Source organism: Aristolochia californica, unplaced genomic scaffold, assembly GCF_029961685.1.
Source record: "Aristolochia californica isolate CCGP_79_NKW_82.1479 unplaced genomic scaffold, dmAriCali1.0.hap1 SCAF_1, whole genome shotgun sequence".
Lineage (NCBI taxonomy): Eukaryota > Viridiplantae > Streptophyta > Magnoliopsida > Piperales > Aristolochiaceae > Aristolochia > Aristolochia californica.
The window spans coordinates 8,924,232-8,948,951 of record NW_027181770.1 but is presented as its reverse complement, the minus strand read 5'-3'; the positions used below and the strand labels follow the sequence as shown (position 1 = coordinate 8,948,951).

Genomic DNA, 24,720 nt, shown 5'->3' with positions numbered 1-24,720 from the left:
AACTTCTATTCTCTCTTAAGAATCTGTTTAAGCTGAAAATGATCATTCATCCTTTACTCGGCATTGCATTCTGTACAGTCGTCATTCATATGTTGTCCTACATTTGGTATCCTATACGATTTTCCTGTGGACAAAGTCTCAAAGCCCTTTCTTCTAGTCACAATGTGTGGATTATGAACATTTTCAATGTACAATGCACATCTACTTTTGCTAGTTCACTACTTATATTGATCTCTGTTCATATAGATTGTGTCCATATTAATTATATTTTATCTGGTAGTGGACTTTTTTTATCCAAAATGCAATGATTAGTCTTTACCTTTTTTCTGCATCTTCTATTATGACTTGGTTCTGTTTTTTTTTTTTTAATAACTTGAGAGAATTAAAATTACGATAACATGCTCTTTGAATCAATTGTGTAGACAAAAATCATGTCCTAACTGCAAAATTGTAAAAAAAAAACCTATCTGGTGTGATCAGAGCTTGTTCTTTCTTCATGTGTCTTTTTGTTATTCCTATGGAACTCTTCCTCTTCCTAAATATAATATTGTGGTCCATAAACCAACCATAATAATTAAATTGTTGTTCACCAAAACAAATTTTTTTTTTATGCATATGGAACTCAACCCAATTATGTTATGTTAGACTAGTAACAAGTCTAGTAAGCATGTATTCATCATACATATTAGAACAGAACATTTCAGAATACAGTACATAATTTTTATTTTTAGACCCAATATTTCGTTGAATTGATACGTTAGATACAGACGGATGTAAATTATCTCTCTTTTTTGCAATCGATTTTTATCCTTCCTCTTCAATTTCTTCATCCAAAGTCCTTCCTCGCTGATGAGACAAAAGCGACGGTCCGATGGGAGGTAAGATTTTTATTTAATGTTCTGTTTTTTTTTCGTCGCCGACCTATCCCTACAAAATTTCTAACTCTTGTTTCATTTCAGCAGTGCTCCTTCATTCTTGGAAAGACTTTTGGAGATATCCCTGAACGGCGAACACACTTTCTATTTCTGTAAGGTTTGAATTTTTTTTTCATTTTTATCATTAATTTCTTGGTATTGAGGTTGAATTTCATCAGAATATTAGAAGAGAATGTTGGTATGCTTATTTCTTTATCTTAGAAGTTCTGAAATTTATATATAAAAAAGGATCGGTATATTGGACTGGAAACTATTGGGTGCAGGGCTACAGGCTCAAAGAGACCCCGCTGCATTTAAAGACAAGGGTTGTTCCCGATTGTCACAACGTCACGTACCTTCCTCTAAGAATAGACAAGTATCTTAAATTATGTGTAGGATCTTTGTTGTTTGGATAACTTTCTTTTCTTTATGTTTTTAATTTGTAATTTTGTTTTTTTGTAGAAGTAAGAATGTCAACACCTCCTCAATTGACATCAATAATTAACACTAGTTCTAGTGTGATTATAAATAGTGACTCAACTCCACCAGAGTCACTACCCTCTGTCATAGAAGTGGACCCAGATGAAATTACCATAAATGAGGATGAAGGTGACTCTACCCATACTTCAAAAAGACAAAAAAAGTCTCATGTGTGGTTGGAATTCAAATAAGTATCACTTAATGGTACAAAAAAGGCTCAGTGTGTTCATTGTAAAATTAATTTGAGTGTTATTAGTAGTGGAGTAACCACACATATGAGTCGACATTTTAAACGTTGCACTAGTAGAAAAGTGGCAATGAGAAAACAAAAAACCTTAAACTTTCAACCAGTGGGAGCGGGGTCTAATGTTGATCAAAGTCCATCTGAACTTCCTTTTATGGATTTTGGAGGAAAATATGATCAAGCTAAAATGAGAGTACTCATTGCTCATTGGATTCTTATGCATGAGCATCCATTCATGATAGTAGAAGAGGAGGGATTTAATTTTGTAATGAAGATGGCAAATATGAATTATGAGAAAATATCCCATAAGACCATTAAGAAGGAGTGTATGGAGGTGTATGAGGCAGAAAAAAAGAAATTGAAAATTTTGTTAAAAGAGATTAATAAGATTAGTCTTACCACGGATCTTTGGAAGTCTCAAAATCAAAAGATTGAATACATGGTTATTACTGGGCATTTTATTGACAGTAATTGGAAGCTACAAAAATGAGTCTTGAGTTTTGTGCATGTTCCTCCTCCTCCTCGTGGCGTTGATATAGCAGATGTTATTTACAAGTGTTTGAAAGGGTGGGAGATTGAAAATAAAGTTTTTAGTATTTCAGTTGATAATGTTGCATATAATGATGTTTGTATCAGAGTTTTGAAACAAGATTTTTCGAAGAAATTTTTTTTTGTGTGTGGTGGAAAGTTGTTTCATGTGCGTTGTTGTGCTCATATTTTGAACTTATTAGTCTAAGATGGTCTTGTTCAGATTAAGGATATCATTGATAATGTGCGTGAAAGTATCAAATTCATAAATCTGTCTGAGGCTAGACTTCCCACTTTTTTTGAAATTGTACAACAATTCGCACTTGGTGAAAAAAGGTTGGTTATTGATTGTCCAACTCGTTGGAACTCCACTTATGACATGTTGTCTTCTGCATTAAAATTCAAAGATGCATTTTCTAGATTTAAATTTAGAGAACCAACTTATGATTGTTTGCCAAGTTTTGATGAATGGGAAAAGGTTGACATGGTGTGTGAGATCCTAGAAGTTTTTAATGCAGTTACTAATATAATTTCTGGGAGTGACTACCCTACTTCTAATTTGTACCTTAGTGAGGTATATAGGGTAAAAGAAGATCTGGATTTTTATTCTACAAAAGAAAATGTTTTCATTAGGACAATGGTTAGTAGAATGAAAGAGAAATTTGAGAAGTACTGGGGTGAATGCAATTTATTAATAGTTGTTGCTTCAGTTTTGGATCCAAGGGTTAAATTAAAGTTGATCAAAATGTGTTTTCCAGTGATATATTCTAAGGAGGAAGCTACAATGAATATAAATTTAGTTCGACACACTTTATATGAGATCTACGATGAATATGTATCCTTTTATAATGTGGATATTAGAAATGAAGAGATTGTTTCAAGTACTAGCTCTATGGGTGTTTCCACAAGTCGTAGGCCTTCATCAAGTTCAGGTTGGTCAAAGTTAATGAGTTATATGAAACAAAAGGATATAGTTAATTCACCAAGGTCAGAATTGGAAATTTATATTGAAGAAGGTGTATATAATTGTGAGTAAACTTCACAATATGATTTTGATGTTTTAGAATGGTGGAAAATGAATCATATAAAATTTTGGGTATTATCTAAGATGGCAGCAGACATCCTTGTAATTCTCATATCCACAGTAGCTTCAGAGTCTACATTTAGTGCTAGTGGTAGAGTAATAGACTCATATCGTTCTTCCTTGGCACCAAATACAGTTCAAGCTTTGATTTGTGGCAGTGATTGGGTTCGGGTTCTTCACGGTGTAAAGAAAAATCAAAAGGTGAATTTCTTTGATTAATTATTTATTATGATATTTTTTAGTTTTATTTATTAAAATTTTGTTTTATGATTACAGCCTGAGAAGAAGAGTATAGAGATAATGCTACCAGCTACATGATTTTTCATGTTTCTCTCATCATGGTAATTTTAATATTTTAACGACATTAAGTAACTAGTAGTGGAAGAGTATTTTTTTTATCTAACAATAGCTAATTTTATTTTTTTGTTTTTGTCATAGGTGGAGATTTTGCTCATGCAGGGATGCATATTATTTTCTAGCATTAAGAGAAACAACTATAGTTTGTAATTTTATAATGGATTTATAGTTTTTATTTGGGTGATTGTAAATTGATAGTGATATTTCATTTAATTTTGTTGTGTTTGATTACTGTATAGAGCTTATTTATAATGTTATGCAGTGTATGAAGTGTTTAGACTATTTTATGGAGTGTATAAACAATTTCATGGAGTGTTTATGGAATGTATAGATAATTTGATGGAGTGTTTATGGAGTGTTTATGAAGTGTTTATGCAGGTATTATGTATATTGATTATGCCCAATTTTAAATAGAGGTCATGCCGAATTTTATACAGGTATTATGTATATCGATTATGCTAAATTTTAAGAAAAAGTTATGCCCAATCTTATACATGTATTATATATATAGATTATGTTTAATTTTATGTAGAGGTCATGCCCAATTTTATGTAAAATATATGTATAATTTTATATACAATTTATTTGATATATATTTTTTGAAAATTTTTAAATGTTTGTTGAGGCCCGAGTTCGGCTCAAAGCTTGGCTCGAGCTCGATAACAATTTTAGGCTCGAAACGAGGTTCGGCTTGAAGCTCGGCTCGAACATAGGCAGGTTCGGACTTGGCTTGGCTCGATGCCACCCCTACTAAGAGGTCTCGAGTGATGAGAAACCTCCTAACTAATTGTGACCAGCTCTGATAGTTAGACAACCCTCTCAAGGGTATGGTGGTAATTTAAGAAGATGCCTTTTACTTCCCATGCAATCTTCAACCATTAATCAACAAGTAAGCAATCACTCATTTGCAATATGTCAACCAAAGATAATCCAAGCAAATAAGTAAACCGAGACAAAAATATTAACCAACTTGAGAGAAAGAAAGCAACCCGAGCTCAATTATCATTCACCATCAACCATGCATCAAAGAAGAGTCCACCTGTTGTCTAATATAGGATAGATCTTATACATTTATTACACATGAACTTAAATAAGTCGAGGGGATCTTAAGCCGAGAGAGAATAGAAAGTAAATTACTATCTGGTTTTAATCATGCACTTAAATAGGCATAGAATAATAATCACATCTTGCTCATGCCAATTAGAGAAGATTTCCAATATTTATCAATTAGGAAAATATCTTAAATCAAATAAAATCTGTAAAAGATCTTGAATCAAACCAAAATCCAGCTCGGTATCTTCCAAAGAGGGAAACTTGTCGTTACTTGCCACCTAGCAATTAAAGGTCATAATCATTGCTTCTTCTTTCCTCAAATCAATTAGGAAATAAATTCCACATAATATTCTAATAAAGGAAGGCTTAAATCAGCAAAGAAACAACACTCTCTTTCCAAAAAAACACCTCTAGGCTAGCTTTTGAAGAAGGAAACTTTCCTTCTATAAATATGTGCCAACTTCATATTGAATCACAACCTATTATTGTCTTTTTTATCAAAAAAATTAGGTAAGCTTTCCAGAGAGTAATACAATCAATGGAAAGGCAAAAACCGTTGCAAGAACCAACAACCTTACAAAAAAATTTCTTCTTGGCACCCTCTAAAAATAGTCCTATTTTGAGCTCAGGTCCTCCTCTTTTATTGTTTCTACCAGTGGTTCCAAATCTTTATCCTCCTCATCATCTTCAAATAAATACATCTGAAATCATCTACAGCGGTGTCTGAGAGTAAACTCTGCATTGCAATTAAAACACAATCCTTTACTTCTTCTTTTTTCCATTTCTTCCAACATGGGTTTCTTGAAAGGTCGTCAAGTAGAGGAACCTGCAATGGTTGTTGACTTAACAACCGATAACGTGGTGGATAGAGTGTCATTCAAAGAATTTTTGAGTCGACGTCAAAGTAAGGATAACTTTTCTTCTTGTACTCGGGCGTCGTATATTGCTTCCATAAGGAGCTTGACATGAAATACCCTCATATCCACTGCCAACTAGGTTTAAGCCCCTTGATAAAACTACTAACTTGAATATGCTCTGGCCACTGGGTGATTGACAATTCTCTCAAACTCCCCTTGATATTATTTAACAGACACCGTTTGTTATTCACTTGGCCAATAGGGAATCAAAATCCTGGTATTGTGTAGGACCAAATCTCACGCATAGAGCTTATACAAAGCTTGATGAAGACATGAAGGTGTTGGTCTTGTTATGCCATTGGAGCCATCGATGTGCATCCCCTTCAAGATTAAGTGAGGACTCTAGTCTTCTTCAATTTTGGGTAGACAAAAAAAACTCTCTACTGTGTATGCCAACTTTATTTGGTCGTCCTCATCCTTGTTGTGAGTAAAATCCATCCCTACCATACTTCCTGGACAACTTGCATTTTCTCAAACACCGATGAGTGCAACTTTTCTTTTTCCCAGACACCTATCAGGTGCACCATATTGTGGTAAAGTGGAAACATGGGCTGAACATTGGAGACCATGGGTGGCGACAATTCCGATGCAGGAATTTGCTAGACAAAAGGAGGAGGATACAATGAGGCATGAGGGTTGATGAAGGAAATTAGAGGCAATGGGCGGTGGGGCATGGGGAGAATTAGTGAGGATAAGGGAGTACCCTAACCCATTACCAACCAAGAAGAAGCTTATTGTTCCACATTGCATTGAGGAGTTCTCGTAGCTTTACCCACACTGAAAATTTGCATCATGTTCTTCATTTGCATCACCGTCTTTCCCATGCCACATAACTTGTCCACTTGAGCACAAAGACCGCACAACTTTCCCATGGCCCTAGTTTTTGCTATGGTGTGCAATACAAAATGTTTCCCAAGAGAGAATAACTTCGATGCCCATGTTAAAAAGAGAGGTAGAGAGGAGGATAACGAGGGTAGAGGAAAGGGAGCTAGGAAATCTTAAGAAGATGCCTTTTACTTCCTATGCAATCTTCAACCATTAATCAACATGTAAGCAATCACTCATTTGCAATATGTCAACCAAAGATAATCCAAGCCAATAAGCAAACCAAGACAAAAATATTAACCAACTTGCATGCTCATTATTTATGGAGCTTCTTACAAATATAGCTTAGCTTTCAAAACTTCATTTCAAACATAACTTAGCCTTCAATTTTGATAATTCAAAATACATCAAAATGACATAAAAATAACATTATTGAATTCATAATAGTCTTCCCCCATACTTGGTCTATCTAGCACCAAAGTTAAAGATGACATCAATGGCACTTTAACTTGCCTCCTAGTCAAGACTTTTACCATTACAATGTAAGAGCAATCCTCATCATGGAAGATTACAAGTCCCAAGTATTGAACTACCGTCATATTCAATTGGCATAGGAAATCTATCCCAAGCATCAAAAGTAAAGTCATCTAACAAAGCCATTATGATGTCCACAAAATCGTGCTACAATTCTACCTCGAGCCAAATGTTTCTAGCATTGCTACTTATCTCCATGGCCTTGGTGTTCATAACATGTATACTTGTATGGCCTCAGACAAATAATTGAAGTTGTGAGTAGCACCCAAATCAATCATAGTTGTGGTTTGGCATCCATGGATTCTCACGTCCATGAACATCAAGTTTGTCTGCGATCTACCTAGCAATTGGGTGGCACTTCTCTTGGCACGCTAGTTGCTTCATCAATTGACAAAGGGGGTTGACAATGTGTAATAAAGTGAACTAGACCTTGGTTTTTGATTGTCACATTGTCCCCATATAAATGCACCCATATTGTTATTTAGTCACGTCATCACTACACATTATCCTTTTAATTTCAAAGCTTTGAAAATTGGATCAAATGGATTATCAACTAACACATAATTTTTTGTCTTGAGGCACAAGAAATATTTTTATTAGTCAGGACCACACCAAGTGATTCTTCCCATACAACTTTGGATAGGTAATTTGAATATCAAAAACACCCTTGTCATCAACTTCCACGAGATCACTTAGATAACACCCTTTAGCAAACCCCAACAATATGCCGTAACTTACATTGTATAATCGATCAATGTCCCTCAATGATTGATCAATCTTTGACAAATTACATTGTATGATCAACCAATGTCCTCAATTATCAAATCAATCTTTCACACACACACTCTATATGATCGATCATAGTGAAAATCTCTCTCAAGATGATCGATTAGATAAAAGTTGGATGACCAATTATTAGTTAAAAAACAAAAATTTGAGCTCCTCCAAAACCCGCAAAACTCATAATTACCCTTTGCCTTTCACCTCCAAACACAAGACTTGCTTCATCTATCACAACCCCAACTCCTGAGGTACCAAAAACTTGCCGATCTATAATTAAATCACCAAGAACCAAAGAATTAAAAAATGAAACATTGTACTAATCTACGACAATCATAATGGCAAGATATAGAGCTTCCCTTGCTATGTTTAATGAAGCCTAGGATTTAATTGTTTGGGCATAAATGATCCAAAGATTCCTTGGATCAACCTGGTACTAATAGCATGAAGAAAATAAAGAAAATAAAAGAGAAATAGAAGACAGAATTTTAGAACCAAGAGAGACAATGTGCCTTCCTCCACTTCAACTTAGGGATTCTACAATTCTTAATTCTCTTCTATTAAGTTTTTCTTTAAATATATAAAATAACTGAAATACCCTTCACAGCTACATAATTCATGCCAACGAACTATTGATTGATCTTATCACACAAAAAAGCAAGTTCCATCCACAAGGTCACCTTAGGGGGGGTTAGTCCACAATGAAGTGGAATGAATTCCCCCCGCATTACTTAGTTCATCCTACTTATGGCGTGAGTCCAGAATGACTTGAATTGAAGTGAGATAACACCATTTCATTCGCTCAGGCAAAAACGGGGGAAAGCTGTTTCCTACCTATTTTGTGAATCATCAGCTTTCCACGCGCGACGCAGAGCCCCTCGGCCTCCCTCTCTTTCAGCCCCCCGCCCCCATCGGCCTTCCTTCCTCCCTCTCTCGACCTCCATCGCAGAGCACGGGAGGCCAGAGCCCCTCGGCCTCCCTCTCTTTCCGCCTCCCCCCCCCCACTATTCTGCTCTCCCTCTCGTCAGCCTCTCCGGACGATCTCTGCTCCCTCCCCGTCCTCCCTCTACCCCCACCTCCGTCGCAGAGCCCCTCGGCCTCCCTCTCTTTCCGCCTCCCCCCCCCCAGTCGGCCTTCCTCCTCCCTCTCTCGACCTCCGTCGCAGAGCACGGGAGGCCAGAGCCCCTCGGCCTCCTGGCTTCTCTGCTCTCTCGGCCTCCCTATTTTCTCCCTCTCGGCGCACCGTCGGAGAGTCGCCGTTGCCCGCTGTCATCGCCGTTGCCAAGCCCGCCGCAGAGGAAGACGAAGACGTTGTTTAATTTTTCCTAAGTTAGGAAAAATTAAACATCGTCATAATTGGTTTAATTATCCAATTAATTAAACCATTAATTTTTCATTTTTTGTTAATATATTATTAATTAATAATATTTAAAATATATATTATGTTATTGATAAATTAATATATATATTTATTTATTATGTATTTATTTATTTTTTATTAAAATAGTGAGTTTTAATGTTAAACTATATCTTATGTTATTACAAAATAATTTATTTATTTATTATATTCACTTATGTTATTTTTAACTTATTTATTTATTTTAAATAATTTATTCTAGTCACACGTAATTAGTATATTAATTTATAATAAACTATAATTATTAATTGGTTTAATTATCCAATTGTTATAATTAATTAAACCATAATTATTGTTTTATTTTATAATAAATTATAATCATTAAGTAATATAATATAATTTTTCATTAATTAGGATATTAATATATTCTAATACTACACGTTAAATCACTTATAAGTGTAGTAACCACACTTATTTTTGTTAATTATATGTTTAGGTATATGTTCTATTTAATTATATTATAAAATGTTACTTTTTTTTTTTTTATATTATATTTTTCATTTGGGGGCACTAACACTGGAATCTGTTTTCCAACCACTTGAACTCGTCTATACTAACACCCAAACATGAGTTGAAGTGGAAGCAATTAATCTCACTTCAATTCAATTTTCCACTTTATTTCCACTTCATTATGGAATAACCCCCCCCCCCCCCCCCCTTAGCTTGGACGATTTTATTGCATTAGACGTGCGGAATTCAATGAAACCGTCTATATCACAGAGGTGCAACTCAACGAAGACAAGTATCTTCGATCTTCTAGATTGATCTTCTGGGTATTCCTGGCGAATCACAGAGAATAGCTGCCACTGAGAAAGCTCACTATACACGGAACAGAGACTGAAAATGGATAATAGATGGATAATATTTGTTAAACCTAAAAGATTCCAGGTTGTTGAATCTTGGGTATAACTGAAGTCACCAACCAGGTAAGACATTGATCCACTTGGTTCAACTAATCCTCCGTTTGTTGAACTCCAGAACATCCCAGAAATACTCTATATATACTCTCTGAATCAACTCAGGGGGCCTTGCGATACGTCGCCCAATGGTGTTTGTCGAAATTACTGAAAGAAAGAGACGGGGTACCTGTCATGGTAAGCACAAAGGTTCGTCCCATGGTTGAGTTCGAATGGCCGCAGTCCAGAGGCGCCGGAAGAATGGGAGACGGGCCGGATGGATTCAGAGAGTACATGAACGGGTCCCGCCATGATTATCACGTGAGACAAGCTTTTCTTCGTAGCTACAAGTTTACCGTTGAAGAAAGCTTCGGGGAGAAGGTGAAGAGGTCCTTAATGGAGCTCAACGAGATGGCCAGGAGGGTTTTCCTTGAGCTGAGGACGGAGATAAGCGCACAAAGGCCGGGACTGAGGAGAGTTTTCCGGTTCCGGTTGCCAAAGTCGTCCTCGGTTTCGACGCAGTGTTTCACGGTAGGACAAAAGAAGAAGATTGAAGATTTTGAGTGATTCAGAGAGGTTTGTAATATTCTGGTGATGGTGCGCAATTGATATCTGGACTGGTTTAGATGTGAAATCTACGCACGCTGTTAGGAGTAAGGACTATTCTGTTCAGTTTTACTATTTGATATTGCTTGATATATCTCAAGTGTCATTTCATGTTCTCATTCTCTAGAAAACCCTAGAAGGCCTCTTTAGAACCCTAGAAAAAAAAAATAAGAATATGATTATTATTATTTCTAAAAATAGTTAATAAAAATAAGATAATGATCAAATTCTCCTTTTCATTAACTATTTTTATAAATAATAATAGTTAAATTCTTATTTTCTTTTCTTTTCTTTTCCATGGAGTTCGACACAGTCCCTACAAGACCATTAAACTCATTTTATTACCTTGATTTTTGGTAAAAATCGTAAATATAGCTTTTAATTTTTTATGAATTAATTTACTTTTTATTTAAAATAATAAAAAAATTGAAAGAGATGGGAGAAAAAAAGGGTATATGGCACACTCCCATAGTAAAGGAAGAGAGCGGTACCTTTTCCCAGTTGTTCCTCCACTATGGGGGGTGACACAGGTCTTGCATCGACGAGAATTTTTATGAAAGCATTTCATTTGATTATCTTCCACATTGGTTATGTGAGAGGAAGTGTAGTTGATTCAAGTTGAACTAATTGAATCATATGCAATTGATTGTTAAATTATTTGGAATGATAATTTATATAAGGTCAAGTATATTAGTATAATATAATATAGTTATGTTATTTTTTAAATATATAATTACCTTATATGGTTTTCAAGAAAAAGAAAAAGGATTAGTCACCTTGGCCTTCTTGTCTAGGATATTCAAGGGAAGAAGAGGATGAAGCATTATCACTCTAGTTTCATTTAGTTTATCAGCCTGTAGCACTGTGTTGCAATTTAAATTAATCTCTCGATATAACAATCTAAAAGAGTTTATTACACGCAAAATCTCGTGTGATTTTTTGGTGTTTATAATGATATAAAAATATTTTTAAATTAAATTACTAAAACAATCTTATTAGTTAATTTGAATTTATAAGATTTCATAACCATTAAAGAGTTATATTGTGAACCTACTAATATGTATGACCATAATAACAATGGAACAGAGCTTTAATGCACTACTTACTAAGATGGGGTTTGCATGATAACCATAGGTCACTTGATTAAAGGTTTAAGTAACATCACATTATATTATTAAGTTTATTAAGTATATGGGGTATGTTTAACTATGAATAATATTATATTTTCTTTTCAATTTTTTATAAAGATAAATATTCTAATTAAATCTTTTTATTTTTATATAATACATAAAGTAAAGCATTAGGGTCTTATAAATTTTCGGAATTGGCAGAAATTGCAGCCTTTAGCCTCACCCCTAAACTCCAAGCACACATAATTGAATGGAGCGAATTCGAGTGAAATTCAGTAAATCAAACGGCACCCAAAAGACGTTATTATTGGATCGAAGATAAGTAAGATATTATTACTTCATCAAATATATGATAGAGGTCAATCTAGATCGAAGATAGAAATTGGAAGGTTAGACAAACAATGGAAAAGTTTGACTGAATCAAGTGAAGAGAAATCCGATAAGGAAAACAACAAATGTTAAAAATGAAAATCAGGAAGGTAAAGCTCTCGAGAAAATCCAAACGATGAAGATAAACTGATAACTGTGCAAAAAGGCATTCATAAGTATATTGCTTTGGTTTCTCTTTTCACCCTCATCCACTATTATTTTAATATAATTTTTTATTACTTGTTTTATTTAAAATTAGTATTTAACACTAATTTTTTTGCTTATATATTTAATTTTATGAATTAAGTTTTTATTTAATTTACACTTACTTATTTATTTAACTGATTTTTTTATTATTAGTTTTACAACATGTTTTATTTCTTACTTTAATTAAATTTGTATATAAATTAATTGTATTCAGTTTATAGCCTTTGTAACATTTTCATGTTTATATTTTAATAATAGTTATTTTATTTCTTATTTTTAGTATTCAATGATAACACAATAAACAATATAAAAAAATTATTTACATTAGCAAATAAAAAAAAAAGAGCTAAGAAAATAAAAAAGAGTCTAGAATTAAAATGATAAATTTATTCCTATGACATTGATGGAGAATTTCTTCGAGTTTGATTGCCCGTAAAAATATTAATGTCAATTTGTTACCAGTTAAAATTAAGTTTCATGATTGCCTCCTAAAATTGGACAATGTCTTCATTGAATTTTCACTAATTTTGTTTGAATTATAAAATTTTAATATATTTTATGTTATGTAATTCTCTTATTTAATAATATATTTACTCATTATATTAATTTATGTTTTTTATTACATCGCAAAAGATTATAGAAATATATGCATATGTGCGACCAAACGTTGATTCCACCCAGTCCGAATCGACCACGGGGTCGACTCTGCCGAATCGGAAAACCATTCTGCAAAACGAGTGCTCCAGAACGGGTCTCGGTTTCGTAGGGGTAAATTCGGCACTGCGAATGAAGACGGATACGTTAACGTTCCGTTACCATCGGCGTGTGTCAGTTCTTGGTACTAAAGTAGTCCAGTAACCTGCTCGCACCTCCAAGTTTTACCTACGGCGGCTCAGTATAAACCAAACCTAAGAAAATCCGATTTCAAGAGTAGGTAGCCTCTTCTGGTTCTCTTCTTCTCCAGTGAGTCAGTCGCAGGGAGGAGAGGAGCCCTAACCCTAGACGAAGGACAGTTTTTTTCTCTTTTCCAGGAACGTGAACTTCGTTTCTAACCCTAACTTTTAGCAACAATGGATGCCATGAGAAAGCAGCTGGACGTCCTCATGGGAGCAAACAGAAATGGAGATGTGAGGGAGGTAAATCGCAAGTATTACGACCGAGACGTCTGCCGTCTCTTCTTGGTCGGCCTGTGCCCTCACGAGCTTTTCCAGTTGACGGTAAAACCCTAAAGAATGCGTACTTCTTGCATCTTAGATTTTTCCAATACGAGCTAGGTGATTGACCTGGAAATCAGGCAACTTTAATTTTTTTTTTTTTTTAAATGATAAATTCATCTGTGATTTTGTCTTCTGTGTTTGAAGACTCAGACTTGCAAGTGCTTGTAGCATGACTCACTGAAATTAGCTATATTATGTATTGAATGCATTTGGTCAAGTTTCACATGGTTTCAGTTTTTCTTCTGTTGGCTTTATCTGCTTAATGACTTGCTTTTCTTGGGTCTGTTGTTTCTTCGCTTTATTTTTTTATATTTTTTGGTGACAAATGGGTTGTCTGGCAAAAGTTCATTCAAATCCTATGAAGAGTTAGTGGAAATGGAAAAAAGGAGTATGGACCTAAGTCCGGCCAAAGTTAGGTGAACCCAATTTTTAATTTAATCATCCAATTTGGATCGAATGTCTTAAAGCTTCACTTCTTTTTATTCTAAAGTTATTTCTTATCCCATGCATTAATAAATGATGTTCATTTTAGATTTTTTTCTTATTCTTATCAATATTTAGTGGCAAAATGAAGAGAATGGCATTATTATTATGTAATGAAATGAAGAACATTCTTGTAACTTTTTTTTGTTCATTAAAAAAAAAAAAGAACATTCTTGTAACTAGTGTGACTTTACTATATACCAGCCAAAGTTGGTTGGTCTTTGAGACCACCTTCTTTTCCCTCTTTGATAATGGTTGGGTCTTCTTCTGTCAATTTTGAGTTTCTGGTTTCTACTTTATTTTTTTAGCATTATACAGCATCATGAACTATCAGTGTGGACTGATTATTCTGATAACTTTTGTTGTTTAAAATGGACCTAGTTGCAACTTTATATTTGTCTAATTCTATTTTATTTTTGCTCAGAAAATGGATATGGGTCCTTGTCCAAAGGTGCATTCATTACAACTACGAAAGGAGTATCCTTCACAGGGAGATGTTATTTCAATTATATTGCTTCTTCCTCATGTATTTACAAAAAAAAGGAGATGGAGCTGTGGATATAGATATGCTTTTCTAGCTGGATTTTTACAGGTTTCTGCAATATAATATTGAAGGAAATTCAAACAAAAAAAAAGAAAATTCCATTCTTGTGTTAGCTCTTTAGCCAATTACTTTTTTCAAGATGAGATCCTCTTTGAATAATTTACAGCACTGAGGCTGTAGAGTTAATATAAATATGCGACGGATGAAACCAATGGAATTTGATACTTCAACAGATTGCTCAGTAGCCTATATAGACATGAAGCCAAACATTGACATGAAAAGTTTCAGTCTTTTCCTCTATTGTTTTCTCCTTAATTATTTTCAGATATGAAGAAGCCAAAGGAAAAGGAACTCATAATTATGATAGGGAGCTTGAGGATGTTATTGATAAGCTAATCATTGAGTGTGACCGTAAAATTCAGAGAGCTCTTAAACGTCTGGAAGACGAGGATGCTAAAGCAGCTATTGCTATATCTGTTTCTGAGGTTACTCAGGTACATGCTTTATACCTTTCTGGCCGGTGTCAACACACTTTGTACCTTCCTTGGCAGTGTCAACATCAAATATGATTATCTTTTTGAAGTTTTATTTTGACGTGCCTTCTGGTTAATGCAGTCTCCTGAAGTGCTTGAGCTGTCAAAGCTAATAAAGGAAAAACTCAAAGAAGCTGATGCTTTTGGTAAACTTTTTCTTGTTGTTGCTTGCCCTCCCTCTCTCTCCCCCCCCCCCCCCCCCCTTTGTTTGTGCCTCTGGTTATTTTTTTTTCTCGATGCTTTTTTTTAAGGTAATCTGTTTTTAATGAACATTGGTTGCAAATTATGCACCTGTGAGACTTGAATGCTAGATTTCATATTAAAAAGCCCTGGCATCTGGCTCAATCCACACACAATATGTTTTTTTTGAAATTTGATGGTCATTTTTATGGTTATTGGTGGACAGCCTGTCGGAAAATGAAAAGCCCCAGCATCTGGCTCAACCGACTATGTGGTTACTTTCAGTTTAGAGGGTCATTTTCGTGGTTATTGGACAGCCTTTTGGAAGATTACGTGCTTTCTATGCTAATAAAACGTTTCACATTCATATTCAGAAGTAATTGAATAAACTGTGTTTACTCATTGGCTATAGGGACCTTGGGAGAGAGAGAGAGAGAGAGGGGGGTTGCTTCCTTATCCTTCCTTGCCATATTCTTCAAATTGGATATGAGATGTCTGAAGGCTTTCTGATCAGCTCTTAGAAACCTTTATTTCTTATAATTTTAGTTTAATATTTTGACCCTAGTCTTATGACATGGCAATTTGAACACCTGTTTCTTTTCTCGTAGCTAAGGCTACTGCTGTGGCTTAGTGGCTGGCCTTTGGGGTTTTGGGAATGACCTCCGGAGATTAGGCTACTAACAAAATTTGAGGAATAGTAGTTGTTTTTAAGGTACAACTTCTGGGTAAATGGAATAATCGTATTTAAGGAGATACATTTACTTGTTTGGAGTATGGGTAAATGGAAAACTTTTTTCAAATTTCACTAGTAAAAAAGATGGTTGTTGGAAAGAAAGAGTAAGAAAAGGAGTTAAGTTTGTGAATGAGAGGATCAGGCCCACCTTTTGTTCTTATCACTGGACGATTTCATGGTTGCTAACACCTTATCCTACCACTAGGACAGGTTTCTTTGAGATCTCTAGCCAAAATTAATTAGGAGCAGGTTTCTTTTACTTTGTTTTCCCAAAGCCATAATCTAGGGCTAGGAGCGTAGGTTGGATTCTTATATTTATATTGACTGCTATGGTTCACGTAACTTGAAAGTTAATCTGGGCTGAGATTGGATTGTTGGATTCTTACTCTTTATTCCAAGCGTCTTTTTGTCTTTTTATCCTTTTCTTTTTGTAGTTGTGAAATTGTATAATGAAGAAGTAAAGAGAAGAAGAAGAGAGAAAAGCGAGAGAAGAAAGCTGCATGAGGAGCAGTTGTCAGAGATCTAATTGATCTCTAATCTCTTTTATTATATAGGTGAAAAAGACAAATAAAAGTACAAAATTGGCCCTAATAAATGCGTCAGCTGTATATCAATATAAGACCAAATATAAAAAAGAAAACATAACCTGACCGATGTACCACTACACTATGACCTTCCTAACCAACATAGAGTACAAGTACACACATGAAATGACTAAAATACTCCTGACTCCATACTTTCTTTCTGTAGTCGTAACGATTATTTATATTGTATTTGCAAGTATTTTCTTGTTATCAGGTATTATGCTTCAATAGTTTCTTCCATGAAAATGGTTGAAGGATGATATGATGCTTGCAAATCTACTTTTTAGAAGTCTTACCTAAGGAAATGCCTAACATGAAAAGATTATGGTACTAGTTTTTGCTCTAAAAAAAAGTCTTACCAAAGTTTTTCTTGTATAGACATATCTTTTTCTTCTTCATCTTTTTTTGTTTTTTCATTTATTGTAAGTTTTGAGCTAGGTTGTGGATAGAGATTCTTGTGCATTTCAGCACATTTGTTGTTACTGTAGAGTTTAGTCTTTGCATATACTTGGCACAATTTCAGTTCAGCTGTAGCTTGTGTTTACTGGATGCAATTTTTGACAACTAGGCTATTCAGGGTGGTAAACTCTTGCAACAAATTATTTAATGGGGCGTGACTTTGCTTGTTTTCAGATTTGGAGGGTAAGACTGATAATAAAATCCGTGCTCTGGAGGTTGTGGAAGAGCTTAGAGCAAAAAGAGCAGACAAACAGGTTTGAAAAAATGTTTCTTTTTCCCCCTTTGTGTGTGGGGGGGGGGGGGGGGGGGGGGGTTTGTTAATAAAATTCCATTCTTCTAAAAAAAGTTTATTATTATCTGTAAAATTAAGTCAGATTTCTAAATTGCTTCTTGTGAAGCCTGAAGCATTTTTTTTTTTCAAGGATCTTTATGTTTATTAATGTGGTTGTTTGTTAACATGATTGCTTTTCTTTGATGTAGTCCATGCTGCTTCTTGATGCCTTCAACAAAGACAGAGCTTCTTTACCTCAGCCACTCCCAAATCCTCCACCCTTGGCTCCTTTGCCTGTTCTGGCTCCACCTGATGCTCGCACCCAGGAGATGATAAAAGAAAAGCTTAAAAAGGCAGAGGATCTAGGTCAGCACATTTCTAGTTTTCTTTCTTTTGTCTTTTATAATTTTTGTTAGATGAAAGTGGCCATAAGGAGAAGCAACATAAAAAGTTGTAAGAGCGTAGTTGAATAGCTTACTTGAAGCTGAAATTTTTTTTGTTTGAGTAGTTTCTATCATCAGTGCTGTTTGTGGCTGATTTTTATGAGTTCTAATGGGGTTATTTTGATTCAATTTTCTTAGATTGTCAATATCATTGAATAAAAGGTTAACGAAGAAGATAAAGGAAAAAAGTGAATGAACGAAATTTTGCTTGGTTCTCATCCCAGAGAAAAAAAAAAAGTGGTGCCTTGGTGGTGATCCGATTGTCTGGGCAAGGCGACTGTTTTAGATTATTCTAATGAACTTGATAGGATGTAAAAGGAGTACATTATTTTCTTCATAATATTGAGAGATATATATGTTGGTTTGTGAGGGCACAACCAAACCACACTTCTGCATTATGACCCTTTTCTCCCTTTTTCCTTTTTCTTCATGGAGAGACATAGCAGCCCTGTTTGTTTTGTAAATCTAACATTGGTAAGTTATGACAATTTTGTTGAAGTGTTGTTGGCATTCTTAGGGCTTCTTTGTCAAATTATTTCCTGGTCTGCATACCCTTTTGAGTTCTTCTTCTACTTTAGGGTATTTTTGAAGGTTTTTGCATCAAATTAAGATATTTACATATTATGTATGTGGCTATCTTAGATACATTTGACCTGCAACCTTATGATCAGTATTTGAGTAACTTCAATAATTAAGAAAAAAAATTCTTCTTTTTCAAAATAGATTTTTTTTTTTATATGTTCGACCTATAATTGGGTATTAAAATACGTGATTATGTTTCACTAATGAAGGTGAGCAAGGATTAGTTGATGAGGCACAGAAAGCACTTGAAGAGGCAGAAGCTCTGAAAAAGGTCAGTGTTTGACTGTTATGACTCACAACATCCAGTTTTTCTCTCTCTCTCCCCGAACTTATGGAGATTGAGTTGCTCATCTCTTCTCTTTCTTGCCTCTGGAAGTCAGTGGTTATTTCTCACTCTGTATTCTTATGTGCTCAGCTGGCCCAGAGACAGGAACCTGTACTCGATGGTTCCAAGTATACTCCTGCTGATGTGCGCATTGTGAGTTTTCTTGCAATTATTCCCCCTTTTTGTTTAATAATACTTTTTGATTATCATTTTTCCATTTTCTTAGAAATGAAGATTTATTGTTCAATTTTCTTATCATTTAAGTGTTTGTAGGTTCATCTTTTTTCCTTATCTTCTTTAACTTCTTGTCCCTATTAATTTTCATTTTGTAAACCTACACCATCTTGCAGACTGATCAGAAATTGCGTGTTTGTGACATTTGTGGAGCATTCTTGAGTGTATATGACAGGTAAAGTCCTACTCTTATCACTGTATAGTTGTCGTCTGTTCCTGATATTTTTTAAGGGAAACCAAAAGAAATAGCATATGGGTTTCAAGTCCTTCAGCTTTTGACCAGGCGCATTATTGCCTCCTTGTTACCAGCAGGGTTTTGGGCCCAGTTTTACGAGGATAACTTTTGCAGCTAAAGCATGTGCGTGTTTTACTGTTTTGGTTCATAGATTATAATTGTTAGAAATTTATGGGGTGAATATTCATATGCAATGATTGTTTTTGGTAATCATTCATTTTACAATATTTCTTGCTCTTCTATTTGGTTCTCAGTGACCGACGTTTAGCTGATCATTTTGGGGGGAAACTTCACCTGGGATATATGCAAATTCGTGAAAAGTTAGCTGAACTTCAGGTGAGAATACTGTCTGTTTCTTATGTTGTCTTTTTTCCATTTTGTGTCACCTGTTATTACTGTTTAGTCTTTCACCTTAAAACCAACAATTCTTGCATATCTTGGTGCACACTTCACTTGCACATGAAGTTTGCAGTCTGTAGTTGATAGGAGCTATTTATTGGTATTACTTTTATACTGGTGACACTTGTTAACTTCTTTAAAAGGTGGAACTCTGAACATTCTTGATTCAGGTGCTGGTTTATTGTTTCCCACTCTTCTCGTAGAGTTTCAGTTAAGTCTGGTGCCCAGTGAGTTTTCTAATCCTAGAAAAACACCAAGTGACTATGTTTATTTGTAGCATTAGTTGGTTTTCTTATTTTGATCATGAATCATCAAAGCCCCCTGCTGAGGGCTTTAGCGGCTGAAGAAATCATTAGAAGGTGATTGAGGGTCAAACTCTCTTTTCTGTTCAACACCGCAACACTTATTCCGGTCCTCATCTCGGCATTCTCTAGTACTATTATGGTGTGGATGCATCACTAAGTACCCTCTAATGGGATGTTGCCTGATCAGTGATCAGGAATGTGCCGATGCTGACACAGGTATGCTATATTAAAGGGTGAGTGCCACATGAGGAGGATTTTTCATTGCCATTGGTACAATTTACAAAAATCTGGTTTTGTATTACCATTTTGACCTTGTAAATTTGACCTTTATGCATACTATGAGTACCATATCCCTAGCTCAATGAAGCAATAGCTATCTGTCTTCGGTTTGCATGCTTTGAGTAATTGATTGCGGAAGAGTACATTGTCTTCTGTGTTGCACAATGCTTTTTTACCTAATATTTCATAGTCTTGGGTGACATTGAATGCGTTTAAATTGGCGATATGGGTCATATTTTCTTTCTAACTTACTATTGCCAGGAGGAAAGGAATAAGAGCCGGAAACAAGCCGAAGAAGAAAGAAGGTACCCATTACTTGGCCTATGCGAGTCTAATGTTATTGGGGTTCTGAATCCGTACCTCATTTTCATACATTAAATGTCATTGATTGTTAGGTCAAAAGAGCATAGTCGTGAACGTGAAAGGGGTGCTAGCAGGGACAAAGAGCGAGATAGAGATGATCATGGTGGAGCTCGAGAGAAACCCCGTGATCATGATCGTCGAAGCAAAGACTATGATCGCTCTTATGATCGTGACCGTGGTTATGATCAAGATCGGGAGAGAGATCATTCTCGAAGTTATGATTCAAGAAGCCAAAAAAGATCTCGCTCTCGATCAAAGGAACGTTCCAGGGATTATGATCGCAATAGGTATCAATTGTTTATTCTTTCTTGTTGCTTATATATTTCAGTGAGTAATGATTATTGTAATCTTGTTGAATTTTTGGAAATGAGAAACACATCACTTCCTTGTTATAATTTGAATACAATGTGCCTCTATTTATAATGAGGAAACAAGTAGAATCAGATTACAATTAAATTGCCCTTGTTCCAGTTACACCCAAACTTAAACACTAAAATATAAGTTTTGGAACAATTGAGCAACTAAACATAAATAGAATACTAACATAACTAAAACACTTTTAACTGAGACTCTTCTCTAAGACCTTCTCTTGTGAGATTTTTGTAAGACTCTACCATATTAATCTTGACACTGTGAGGCTTCTTATTGTGAGAGTCTTGTAAGACTCTTTCATACTTGCTCTTCGACACTACCCATCAAGCTGGAGTTTCTAACTTTAGTTTGCAATGAAAAAATCTTGGTCTTCAATTTTCTTTTGTTGAACAAAATTCTTCATAGATGTAAAAACTTCATGTTTTGTTCTCTCCCTTTCTTGAATATCTTGGTCACATAAACATTACCACGAATATGTGGAATAACATACCTCTTTCTTGTACTTCTTGTACTTCTTGTACTTCTCTCCCTCGAGTTGGGGATAAAAAAGACAGAGACCCAGTTTGGACAAAACACAATATGGAAGAAGACAATCACTCCTAGCCATATGACAAAGCTCCATACACCAATCAAAATAGTTTAGTCTAAAACACTCTGTTCAATTTTATGAGGCAAAAAAATGACCGAACTTTAGGGCATAACAAAGAGATTACTCACTTTTTTAAGGGTAGCTCAAACACATCACCTCTTAGGTGAAAAACAAAAGACTTGACTCAAGGTGGATGTTGGGCACACTCATATACTTTTAGGTAGTGGGTCTAGGCATTGTTCTGAAGTGATAAAAACACAAGATGATAAATTGGAAAAATACTAGAGGAAAACAACTTTAACCAAAAGGATGCAACTATGCGACACTCATACTTCCAAACGAATCTAAAATGTGACCATTTTTTTTGAAAAACTAGGAAAGACTATAATGTTAGAACTTAATAAATTTGACCAAGTATAACTTTTTTGGGGATGATCACAATTTTTCAGAGTTGGCAATCGAAAGATACACAACTAAGTAAAAAAAACCCGCAAAACTTGATAACAACACCAAAACATGATATTGTACATTTTGAATGAGGACATGATAGAGTGATTAAGTTTGATCGAAATTCTTCGATTAGAAGAGAAATTTGGCTAAAAAACTAGGAATTTAGGAGAAAGGAAACTCAATTCATGTCAATGCATGGAAAGATAATAGGAGATAAAAAAAGGAAAAAGGAAAGATTTTCAGAAAAAAACTGACCTTTAGTACTTCTCGATATCTCCCACAATATAGCTTAGAACCACAATTAGTTTCTTGCCCAAGAAACTAGACTCAAAGAGCTTTAATTTGATACCTAATTTGATAAAAAACTTATTTATTGATTCTATTATGACCGCTTCATTTGTTTTGTTCAATACCATGTCCCTTGTTGACTCTAATGAGAATATCTTCTTACATATAGATCAGATTGATATGAAAGTTACTCCTTCTAAAACTAGATTTCGATATCATTCAAGTATAATATTCTTTCATGAAATATACATCTTTTGAGAGAGAATTTGATAGAGTTTGGACTCTGCAATCTGGGTGAACTGAGTACTTTTTCTTCTTCGGCCACCATGATCATTGACTCTTTGGATATTGATATCTCCCTCTAGTAATCTTAGATTGAGAATTGGTTTGAAAGGTTAAAAAATAGACTCACAAATCTTTCTTTTGACATATCATTTCATTCTTAATGGCATAAAATGCTCGAACCTCTCTTGCAGTCTAACCTTTGTTGCTTCGAATATCGGTTTTTCTTTGTACAAAATTCCGATTGCCAAAATTCTTTTTGATTTAGAAAGTAGACTCAAAGATTTTTTCATTAATATATAATTTGCAATATGAAAGTTTCAATATGGAGGTGTGAATGCCAAAGGAAACAGTGGGTACTGGAACATGAAATGAAGAAAAGGTAAAATACGAACCTAAACTACTAGAGATGATAAATCCAAAAAGAATCGCATTATCTTTGTGGGTTGACCAAGTCTCAACTCATAGAACACGCTTTGATACTATGTTGAATATTTGGAAAAGAGAAATACTTAATTGATTTGTTGTAATTTGAGTACAATGTGCCTCTATTTATAATAGAGGAAACAAGTAGGATCAAATTACATTTAACCAACCTTTGTGCCAGTTACACCCAAAAACACTGAACGATAAATCTTAGAACAATTGAATAATTGAATATAAATAGAAGATTATAACATAAACACTTTTAACTGAAACTCTTTTGTGAGAGCTTCTTTTGTTAGTAAAGAAAAAATAAAAGTATATCAACATGATTCCTGGGACATTGATTGGATAAGTTATGTCCAAGTGGATTCAATCTATTAGGTCATGATTATGCTTTTGTATATGGAGTTAGCACCTCTAGTGTTTTTTTTTCTTTCATAGTGAAAGTGGTACATAGGTTGTAACTATTTATCATTTAGTGGGGTATTGCTTGAAAATTTTCTTATACTTGGTTTGCCTTTTTATATTGCTAAATTTTCTCTTTTCACTACCCTGTAAAGCTGATGCTTAATTGTATTATTTACCCTGTTACAGGCGTTATGACCGACATGATCGATACTAAGCCAATGGCATCGAGGTGAGGTGGATGAGAATTTAGGATTAGTCTACTTAAAATATTTGTGGAGTGGTTTTGATTGTTTTGTTGAAGCTAGATAATGTGTTGTCAAAAAACATACGCAGAAACAGTTGTTGGTGGGACTCCCAAACTTTCTCGACTGATTTGTAGGTTACCGTGATATTTTGCCGCGTTTGTATGAAATCAGAAGCGATGCTGTTATGTCAAACATAACAATTAGTACTCTGCTCTGTTGTTAAAGAATTGAGCTAGTTATTTTGATGGCAATTAAACAGAGGAAATGGGTGAAAAGCTAAAAAGGACATTCTGTGATTTGTAAGGTAGTACCTTAAATTCGCATTTCTCATTTATGTTTTTTCTTTATACAATGCAAATCATCCTACGTTGGGTTAAATTCAGTGCTCATTTGTGATCAAGGATTCAAGAAAATTGAAGTGCTTTGCTTTGTCCGGATACCACCTTAATGATGGTAGTTGATGAACTTCAGTTGAAATTTCCTACAAGTTTTAATCCTTCAGAACAGTTATCGCTTCTATCTTCTTTGAGGTCCCCTTGGTAGTAAAATGTGTTAGCTTATGCCTGATAGCGTAGTGACCTGGTAATTAGGTTCTTTTTGGTGATCTACTTGGCCATCTCTGTCATCCCATCAGAATAAATAGTGCACTAGGCGTTCAATTATTGGATCAGAATGTATGATGCAAAGTCGGCGGCCACCTCCTGTCGATCACCTGCAGGATCACAATTTGTGTTAAATGAGGTTTAGTAATCTTCTCCAGCCAATTCATCTGGGACCATAATACAATAATTTTTTTTTAATGCATGCATATAAAGATTGATTTGTAAAGAAGCCTGCATAAACGAACTCTTTTCTTTTATGTTGTTTCCACTCGTCTAGCTTGTCTTAGGTGTTCAAGGGTCAGATTGGGACCCCAGAAAATGAATAAATAAATAAGAATTTGATTAATATTATTCATAAAAATGGTTAGTGAAAAGAAGAATCTGATCATTATCTTATTTTTATTAACTATTTTTAAGAATAATAATGGTTATTTTTTGTGACATTATAGAATATGGTAAGTGGGTAGTTATGCTATGTTTAAGAGGTAATTAATGGCTTCACTATAAGGTTGTACTACCATAAATAACTAGAGATTACTATAATTTTT

The 24,720-nt window shown here is 34.7% G+C and overlaps 1 protein-coding gene across 5 annotated transcripts; it reads left to right on the top strand.

The window, feature by feature from the left end:
- The first annotated feature begins 13,194 nt into the window (after window positions 1–13,194).
- On the top strand, window positions 13,195–23,882 carry LOC137944745 (uncharacterized). 5 transcript variants are annotated; one of them, XM_068790482.1, is made up of 13 exons: window positions 13,201–13,558; window positions 14,466–14,518; window positions 14,911–15,079; window positions 15,201–15,264; window positions 17,249–17,328; window positions 17,555–17,711; window positions 18,580–18,641; window positions 18,786–18,848; window positions 19,046–19,104; window positions 19,419–19,500; window positions 20,409–20,452; window positions 20,543–20,797; window positions 23,512–23,882. In XM_068790482.1, exons 1-13 carry the CDS (start codon window positions 13,412–13,414, stop codon window positions 23,537–23,539), a joined length of 1,263 nt encoding a protein of 420 aa, XP_068646583.1. In that variant the 5' UTR covers window positions 13,201–13,411; the 3' UTR covers window positions 23,540–23,882. The 5 variants fall into 5 exon arrangements, with proteins under 5 accessions (XP_068646592.1, XP_068646599.1, XP_068646615.1 ...); XM_068790491.1 differs by lacking the exons at window positions 20,543–20,797; window positions 23,512–23,882 and adding an exon at window positions 19,734–19,773 and having other exon boundaries at window positions 13,195–13,558; XM_068790498.1 differs by lacking the exons at window positions 20,409–20,452; window positions 20,543–20,797; window positions 23,512–23,882 and adding an exon at window positions 19,707–19,776 and having other exon boundaries at window positions 13,195–13,558.
- Window positions 23,883–24,720: the final 838 nt, after the last annotated feature.